We start from the raw sequence: 10,407 nt of genomic DNA on the forward strand, positions 1-10,407 counted from the left end.
GCAAATGGTCATATAACAGTCATATTTCGACCAAATTCACCTTACAGATTTATTTATCAGATAGAGAATGCATCGTTTTTATAGTATCATTTTAATACTATTCACTTTTTCTACGAGGATTTATCTTTAGCTGGGCAACTAAACTGTGGAATAGTTTGCTTGGTGCTGTTGTGGGAATTTTCTGATCTCCAAATGTTCAAGCGAGGAGGAAAATCATTCCTGCCCTCTGTAACTTTTCTCTCTCTCTCTCTCTCTCTCTCTCTCTCTCCTCTTCCCCTGGAGCCTTCTTGGTCTATAGTCTGTTGATTCTTCTATAAAGAATTTTCGCTTAGATTTGAAGAAAGAAGGAATAACTGAGTTCCTTTTAGTTGATAATTCCTTGAATACGAATAAATCAGTTCTGCAAATCGATAAATTCTACTAAATGCAAGAAAACTATCAATATTTATATTATTAATACATAATGCATGCCGATATATCCCCATAAATCAAAAGTTTTTATGAAGGGAAAATAAAACCAGTTATGAAAGCTCAGTCCTCATTGGTACGAGAAAAACTTTCATTAATGTTTACCTTGCAAACTCATTTTTAGCTAAAAAGTCCAAAAATGAAAGGAATACCTCGAGGAGGGACAGAAGAGGCCTCATCGAGACGAAATATTGTTTCAGGGAGACCTTGAAGACTTTGCTGTAAGTCTGGGAAAACAAAAATCACATTGCAGTTAATGATCTCATTCTTTTGGTACACAGTTAGACGTGTCGTCTTTTTAAAGTGTTTGCGTTCTCTGTTTGATTCCTGCCCATTTGGCAGTAAGAGTTCTGTTTGAATGCAGTCCTCACCTAGATTGAGCGTGCATACTTTTGCACACTTGTATTAAAACCTTTAATCGTGAAACGATTTTTGAGTTGCGGTGGCCTAATGCCAGCACGAGTCTTTGTTCAGAGTGTGGGTAGGGTGTTGAGTAGAATCTAGATTATGGAATTGTTTGATATTGACATGTTTCTCTCAATAGTTAGTGGAAATGGATGATATATATATGTATATATATATATATATATATATATATATATATATATATATATATATATATATATATATATACACATATATAATATATATATATATATATATATATATATATATATATATATATATATATATATATATATATATATCATTTCGTTTATTAACTTCTAACACCTGTCATTTATCTTAGCTTAGATTTTGCACAAGGGTTATGCAACCTCACACCCCGTACATACGTTTTGCCACGCCAGAAAACTACCCAATAAATACATAATTAATCAATTGTGCATATGTTTCAAATCAGAGACAGAACACTCTATATTTAATAGCCTTGGGGTTTTGATTATATCAAAATAGCGTTTACTCAAAAGTCTTCATTCGCTAGTTCAGAGACTAGCGTAAAGGCCACTTTTGTCTTTTAACGATGCTATAATTGTTTGCCGAGCTGCTAGGTAATGGATCAGGCGATCACGTGATACCTAAAACCCAGTACTCAAAAGTGGATTGATCCAGTTATTTATTCTGAAAAGGATACTACTGGGGCTATCTATTAGCCACTTGAGAATCTCTCGTTGTCAAAACAGAAACTATTGTGCTTTTGTTGAGAATTTGAATAAGATTTCAAAGATAGGTAAAGGCTACCTCTGTGAAATTTAGATTTTAAATGATAAAATATTATTATTTAATTAATGCATATTTGCAAAAAAAAATCACAACTTAATTCGCGAAGTTAGTTTTGATATGACAAATGGTGGGGACTGACTGCGCGCATCCAGGATAGCCAACCATATTTTTAACTGGTTACAACTTATTGCAGACAAATACGCTTCTATTTGGGAGCAAGAACATAGAGATAGGATCATGTTTATATATAATCTTTTTGGCAATATCGTTAAATAAGATAAAGATATCATGGGGGTACGATTTCACTCGGTTGTCTCTTTTTAAAATTTGTGGAGGTTTGCATTCCTGGTCCCAAGGGTACGGAAGGTTAAGAACTGCCATCCTTTTTCAAGTTTTCTCTGGCGAAATATATGTAGGAAAGCTAATAGAACGATTAAGCCTGGCAATGGAAAGTAATAAATCCTGCACAAAATAACAAATAATATTACCAAAATTGGGAGCAAATTGGCCAGCAGCAAATTCTTACATAGGTTTTTACTTTACTTCAAAGATTGTAATGTTGGCTATTCTGACGCAAATGCCTACGGAATTTGAACTTAGCATTTCCTGCGGTTCATTTCTTGATATTAGCTTATTCAAGGAATACTGCTGACGCAAAACTATTTTATCGAATATATTATCAAATGAAGTTTTGTTCTTTCTTAGTGGTATCTCTGAATAAGTGAAACTCGGTCGAATTAAATGTGAAAGAATCGTAATGTTTGCTCTTAGTGGCAACTGAATAATTAGGAGTACCCACTTTTAAAATCTCGATTTTGAAGAACTAAAGTCAGTGTGTTGCTTCATGAGATATGCTATTGGGCAGAAACTATTAGAACTCAAACACCCATTTTGCTCTTTTGATTCATGCTGAGAAGAGTCAATTATCACTGTATAATAATTCGCATGATTTCTTGTTATGTAGGTAAGCCTGTTTCTTCAATGGATGACAGAGAATTCAAATTGTGTTGCCACAGGCGACAAGACTTTTTTTAAAAATTTCATTTCATTCCGGTATTTCCATCAGGTTAACAATTAAAATTAGTAAAATGAGAAATGTTCAGCCAGGATTTTTTTAAATTTGAAATGATAAATAGATAAACTTGGAAAGTCAGAAGAACAGGCACTCATACGTGACAACATCTCCAGTTGATTTTTTTGGCAGTATGAAAACCATACGTATTTGAAAGCAAGTAGTAGTTACGACTTTGTGTTAGATATTGGTGATTTGAAAATACGGCAACGGTCCCAGATTTTACAGATATGGGTGGGACGATACTTAGGATTTATAAGTACTGACCCGCATTGACTTGAAAGGATAAAAAGTAGAATGGCCAATACTTTCAATGTAAATAAAATAGGATTTAAAACTTCAGTTCAAAAAGTCTTCACGAGTCAACATGTCTGCAATTTAAAATCATATTTAGATGAATAATAAAAATTGTAATGTAGTGAATATACTTTAATAACTAATTTCATTTATGTAAATATATTATGATGTATATAAAATATTATTACAAATTGAAAGAATTGTAAATGTATATTTTTTCTTAATAAAAGAAAAAAAAGGATTTGAAAGCACTGATCTAAATTTATTGACTTTTTCATTAATAATCTCTATCATTTTTTACCAAAGGATCTCAGTAGCTTAAAAGAGAATAAGTTTTTATTTTGTCTAAAAAAATAGAATGATGGAAATGTGATCTTATCTAGCTGCAACCCCCCTCTTCTTTCTTTTACTGCACCTCCTTTCATATTCTCTTTCTTGCACCTTACTTTCCACCCTCTCCTAACAGTTGATTCATAGTGCAACTGCTTTGAGGTTTTCCTCCTGTTACACCTTTCAAACCTTTACTGTCAGTTTCCGTTTCAGCGCTGAATGACCTCGTAGGTCGCAGCTGGTCTTTGGCCTAAATTCTATATTCAGTTCAATTCAGTTCATTGTAGAGAACTTGGAAAATCTCGATTGTCTATCTTTACATAACAATAAACAAAATCATTATTATCTGCTTTCTTTATCGACAGGTCATACTCGAAGGGTTGAAGTCACACTCAAGACCGCTGGCATATTTCAGTTCAAGTCATACTAGGTGTTTTAAGTGACTCTCAAAGAGATGAAAGAACTGTAAACTCAAGTCATACTGGAAGCGCAACTCACACTAATTTGAAGTCGTACTGAATGCGCACGTCATACTCGAAATTCAAGTCATACTTGGAATTCATGTCATGACCTAAACCGATGTCATACTCAAGGTTCATGTCATACGTGAAGCCCAAATCGCCTTAATTTGAAGTCATACTCAAAGTCTGCGTCATACTCGAACCTCAAGTCATACTTGGAATTCAGGTCATGAGCTAGACTGAAGTCATACTCAAGGTTCAAGTCATAAGTGAAGCTCGAATCACCCTAATTTAAAGTCAAACTGAAAGTCCACATCATACTCGAACCTCAAGCCACACTTGGAATTCAGGTCATACTCTAAACTGAAGTCATCATACTAAAAGTCCAAGTCATACTGAGGATCACGTCACCCTAATTCGAAGTAGCATTCAGGGCTCATGTGATCAAGGCTCAAGCCACCCTGAACTGAATTCATACTTGAGAACAAGATCATACTGAAGATCAAGGTAAGTTGTTATATGGTTTTAAGTCTGTATCTAGAAATACATTTATTTTTCATTTATTTATTCATATATTTATTATTGTTTTATTTACAGGTGTATATATTTATTTATCTATTTATTTATTTATCTGTTTCTTCACAATCGCAAATACTGAGCTGATTAACAGCTTCTAGGCTGGCCTGAAGGATCAGACTTATTTTACGTGGCTAAGAACCAATTGCTACTTAGCAACGGACCTTACAGCTTATTGTGGAATCCGAACCATTATAAAGGAGAAATGAATTTCTGTCACTAGAAATAAATTCCTCTTAATTCTTCATCAGCCGGCCGAGACCTGACTCCGCCTAACGAGTGCTAGCCCACAACTCTACCGCTGATTCCCATTAGGAACTGACCAGAGAGAGAGAGAGAGAGAGAGAGAGAGAGAGAGAGAGAGTGGTAATTAATGCTGTTACGTCCCACCCAGTTAATCTGAAGAGTTCCAAGTATGAATCGATTGTCACAGTACGGTAGTTATGCGTTATTATATAGTAATTTTAAAGAAAGGTCAAAAGTACATATCGCCACCGAAAACGAGCACATACACACACGCACATACACACACACACACAAACACTCACAGTTAATGTTGCTTTTAACAAGCGTGCTTGTGGATACGTCAGATATGTAAAACACAAGCGTTTGGGAGAGAAATTAGTTTGTAGATATTGTGTCGCACGGGTACAGGTTTTAAATGCATGTAACTAATTAGTATGCAGAGCTAAAGGTGAAGAAAAAGAAATCATGAAACGAGAGAGAACGAGAGAGAGAGAGAGAGAGAGAGAGAGAGAGAGAGAGAGAGAGAGAAGGAGAGCAAGTTACCCCATAATGTCTATTTCTGCTTATTCTCAATAACCTATTTTAGGAATGCATCACTAAACATTAAATTTTCTTTTTCAATTTTGGCTGAGAAATACGAAGTTCTTCAAAACATTCATTTTGCTCGCTTTGTTAAAATCCACAGGCGAAAAACGTTCAACACACATCAAAAGCCCCTATAAAAATCAGGCACAAAAACTGAACTCACGCACTGAGTTGTCATACACTTTGCATTTTATCTATTCAATTTATCCAGCGCTTATGAGATGGAACCTCCTCCACCCCCAAGCCCCCCACCGCCACAATATAATTTTTCAGCCTTTTATCAAACAAACAAAACCTCTATCGATTTTATTTCAGTACCTTTCATGGCGTTAACCTGTCATCTATTATAATCTATCCGTTTTCAATTTCAAAATGGCGATACTAGGTTGCAACACTACCCACTTTTAAAGCGTTTGTTGACTGATGTGCAGAAAGAGTGTATACCGGCGTTCCAGTAATAGGCCATCAAACATATTGCGTTTTTGTTATATACTTTTATTACGCGGTTCGTGATTGTTCCGCATTTCGATGTTAATTGAAGTACGATATTTTCTCTCTCTCTCTCTGGAAATATATAGACGCTATTAATAGCCGAAGCGGAGAAGAAACGGGGATAATTCTTTATTGACGCGAAAATCGTTGGCAGTTTTGTGTTTTGGAACTGAATCAGCTTGTCAATCTATACGCGTTTTTGTTTTTGTATTTTATCTGCAGATGAATTTTTCCATGTTCATTTTAAATTGAGACTTGTCAATCTATACTTTTATTTTATTTTATCCATTGATTAATTTTTCAGGTTAATTTCATATTGATAAAATTTCGTTTGCACGTTGATTCGTGTATAAAGTCCAAGAGTGTTGTCACCACTTTTTTGCGAAGACTCCTTGTGTTTTCATAAGTCTCTAAATCATTCCTCGTTCTTTATTTCTCTTCCCTTTCTTCCAGTTATCAGGAATAATTCTTCCCCTTTCGCCTTCCCAGTAGGGAATAATTCTCTGTTCGTTTATTTCTCTTCCTTTCTTCCAGTTATCAGGAATAATTCTTTCCCAAAAGCCTTCCAGTAGAACTAATTTCTCTTTCGTTTATTTCCTCTCTCCTTTCTTCCAGTTATCAGAATACCTCTTCCCTTTCCGCCTTCCCAGTAGGAACTAATTCCTCTTTCTTGTTTATTTCTCTTCCTTTCTTCCAATTATCAGGAATAATTCTTCCCTTCCGCCTTCCTGTAGTAGGAATCCAATTTCTTTCGTTTATTTCTCTCTCCTTTCTTCCTGTTATCAGAATACCCTTTCCCTTTCTGCCTTCCCCAGTAGGGATATAATTCCCCTTTCGTTTATTTCTCCTTTCTTTCAGTTATCAGGAATAATTCTTCCCCTTTCGCCTTCCCAGTAGGAAATAATTTCTTTCGTTTATTTCTCTTCCTTTCTTCCAGTTATCAGGAATAATTCTTCCCTTCCGCCTTCCCAGTCAGGATATAAATCTTCCCTATTCGAGTGGGAATAATTTCTGTCCTCTGCTTCTTCCAATTATCAGAATAATTCTTCCCTCCGCCTTTCCCAGTAGGAACTAATTCTCTTTTCGTTTATTTCTCCTTTCTTCCAGTTATCAGAAATAATTCTTCCCCTTCCGCCTTCCCAGTGGGCCCAAGATTCTCCCAATCGTATTATATCCGTAATTGGAAGCTTACGCAATATTATACGTAACCACAACTAGATGAAACCAAAAGCAGGTCTTACGGTTTCTTTTCGACTGAATTGAGGCGTTCAAAGCCTGGGGGTTATTTTCAAGGCAAATATCACTTAGAATCTTGTAAAGTGCGGTTATTCAGCTCGTTTGAGGGAAAATCCCAAGTCGTGGAATATTTTAATGGCGTGCCAGGCTTTGGGGGAGTCTGAGAGTTGTCTGCACATGCATACACACACACACACATATGTATATGTATATAAAATGTATATATATATATATATATATATATATATATATATATATATATATATATATATATATATATATATATATATATATATATATATATATATATATATATATTATATATATATATATTTATATGTATATACACACACATATATATACTGTATATATACACATATATACCCATTAGTTTTATTGACAATTATGGAGACTCACAACAAATACTACTTTGAAGGACAAATTGAGTTAAACAGAACTACGACCACAAAACTATTTTTAAGGAAAGGAACCAACAGCCATTTGAATAAGACTAACTCAGTGAGAAGGGGTCACTGACCTCACTTGAGCCACTGACTCCATCCTCGCAATCCTTTCCCCCCGTCTGTTTTTAGTTAATATTTCGGGAAGGATTGATCTTGGTTAGAGAGAGAGAGAGAGAGAGAGAGAGAGAGAGAGAGAGAGAGAGAGAGAGAGAGAGAGAGTGCTGTTTGGCGCATCAAAGGCCCATTAACTGACATGGTCCTTTTGATACGGAGGCAAAAGCCTTCCTTTCCAATTACCTCGGTGTCTTTTCATCTCTAAGCGAAATCGCGAGTTAGTTCTGTAGTTTTCAGTCATGTTTTATCTAGAGTCCTTTATAATCATCTTTTATTCCGGTTTATCGCTGGCTACAAGTTGCTACCAAAAGCACGAGTGGCGTCTCCAAGAACTGAAGAATACCACTGTTATATCATTTTGTTTAGCAAATGTAGGAAGCCGTCACCTTATGATACTTAATGCTTAATTTAATTTTAAAGGGTTTTCTGGGTCGTAAGAATATATCTATGCTTTACTTAATCGGCTTTACCCTGTTCAGAGAGAGAGAGAGAGAGAGAGAGAGAGAGAGAGAGAGAGAGAGAGAGAGAGAGAGAGAGAGAGAGAGAGAGAGAGATTTTGTTAAGGAATTAGTATATGTGATGACCAGAGCACTCTTCAACAGATTGTACGGTACTTAGGTTAAAGGTACTAAGGAGATTATGTGTTGATTGTCATTTTCAGAAAGGATGGAATTCAACTTACTGTAGCAGTTAGTGGAATCAACAATTTTCTTCGTATTATTAAAACTATTGCATTTTGTCTCTTCATACTTGAGTATCCCTTTCTTTCCTTTACTGTACCCTCCTTTTCGTTTTCTTCTTTCCATCTTACTTTCCACCTTCTCCTAACAATTGATTCATAGTGCAAACTGCTTTGAGGTTTTCCTCCTGTTACACCTTTCAAACCTTTTACTTTCAATTTCCATTTAGTGCTGAATGACCTCATAGGTCCCAGTGCTTGGCCTAAATTTTATATTCAATCTATATCCTACATTCATATTTGAGTAAAAGAGTCATCTTTATATTAATTTAAAAAAACTCTCGTTTTAGTATATTTAGAATCATTACGAAACATGTTTTTTTTTTACGTTCGACAAAACCCATATCCCCAAATTGGGTAACCGTTAAATTAAGCTAATAAAATCATCAATTCACCCCCACGGACCTTTGACAAATCTGATTAAAACAATGACAGGACAATTTAACATCTACATTAAAATGCAAATTCGCTTTATATGTCCTTTTTAGAGGTCTTAGAGAGTCCAGTAATTGGAACTGAAATTGTGGAGCCAATAAGTATATTATTCTGGTCGAAGTCACGTTTTGGTCTCTTGAGTGATGTTGAACATGCTTGGTTGCTTCGTTTCCAAATGTCATAGCATCAAAGAGTTTCAAATTACAGTTATTCAATTGACTGTGCTGGAATAACATAGATATATTGCTAACTGATACCTTTCGATAGCTTAAAAGCTAAATAATACACGAATACGGCTCTTTCAAAACCCCAAATTCTTTCTGGAGAATTCCCAAGTAAAAATTGGTCTTGGAAATATATGATACAATGACCCTAATATAGTTCTTGTATTTAATAAATTAAACTTTTTCTATTTATTTAGTATTTTGTTCATTTGTTTATTTTTTTAATTAATGATCTCTTTCTGTATTTCCCATCAGCTTCTATTGCTACTTTCTTGATGAACACCATGATATTCTTTTGAAGCTTAATTTTTAGGTCAGTGGCCCTGTGGTGGGCTTGTTCCACATGAATAGGGTTGATCGTCTAAAATAATAATAATAATAATAATAATAATAATAATAATAATAATAATAATCATGTTCTTAAATGCCTGAGCTCCTCAGAGGAAACATACAGAATTTAATTAAGGGCGCATGTGCACGAAAACTACAGAGTGCCTCGCCGGAACTCAGAAACAAACAAACGGCAGGATTCCCTCAGTGAATACAGATATCGAACACGTAATTTTTCCATGACATGGCGAAACAAAACGCAACACGGCCTGTACACGCCACGATGCATAGTGATTCAATAGGGAAGGGTTGCTATTTGTACATTTGTGAAAAGGCTTTGAGCTTGAGTTAAAAATCAATGAGGAAATTTGTAAAAATTCATCTATAAAGATATATTGAGGGACATGCAAAATTTGTTTTTTTACACGTAAAATTTTTTTCATAAATTGTTTAAAATGTGAAAAATAACATTTTAATAATTCACGTATTCATATACGAGGGACAATGCAAAAATTCTCTTCTTTCAATGTAAAATAGCGTTTTTTTCATGAACAGGAAAATTGCAAAATTCACTTAATTGTGTATATTGGGGGTAAATGCAAAATTCGTTATTTTCAATGTGTAAATAAGATTTTCCTCAAAAATAGTAAAAGAATAAAGAATAAAATTGGTAAAAATTCACTTAATGATAAATATTGAGTGTAAATGCAAAAATTTTATTTTTCAATGTAAAAGTTTTCTCCAAAAATAATTAATGAATAAACAATAAAACTGGTAAAAATTCACTTAACAACATGTACTGTGTAAATGCAAAATTCGTTATTTTCAGTGTAAAAAAGGATTATTTCCTCAAAAATAGTTAAGGAATAAACAGCAAAATTGGTAATAATACCATTTAAAAGATATACTGAACGTAAAAATACAATTCGTTCATATTATACGTAATGCAAGCAGTAGAGAACTTAAAAACAAAAAAATGCACCAAAGTTTCTACGGCGCAATCGAATTTCTGTACAGCGTGTAATCAAGTCCACCGAAAAACAGATTTATCTTTCGGTGGTCTCGGGTATAATCTGTATGAGTCACGGCCCACGAAACTTTAACCACTGCCCGGTGGTGCCTATCCTATATCGCTGCAAGAAGTATGATCGTGGCT

At 34.6% G+C, this 10,407-nt stretch overlaps 1 protein-coding gene across 1 annotated transcript in view; it reads right to left on the reverse strand.

Moving 5' to 3' along the window:
- The window catches only part of LOC136852170 (uncharacterized), a 9,443-nt gene extending 5,495 nt beyond the window's left edge, over window positions 1-3,948 (reverse strand). Inside the window, exon 1 of the mRNA XM_067126613.1 lies at window positions 3,848-3,948. Within this exon, the coding sequence (XP_066982714.1) occupies window positions 3,848-3,948 (101 nt within the window). The remainder of the gene's footprint in view (window positions 1-3,847) is intronic.
- Window positions 3,949-10,407: the final 6,459 nt, after the last annotated feature.

The sequence above is a fragment of the Macrobrachium rosenbergii genome, chromosome 25 (assembly GCF_040412425.1).
Source record: "Macrobrachium rosenbergii isolate ZJJX-2024 chromosome 25, ASM4041242v1, whole genome shotgun sequence".
Classification (NCBI taxonomy): domain Eukaryota; kingdom Metazoa; phylum Arthropoda; class Malacostraca; order Decapoda; family Palaemonidae; genus Macrobrachium; species Macrobrachium rosenbergii.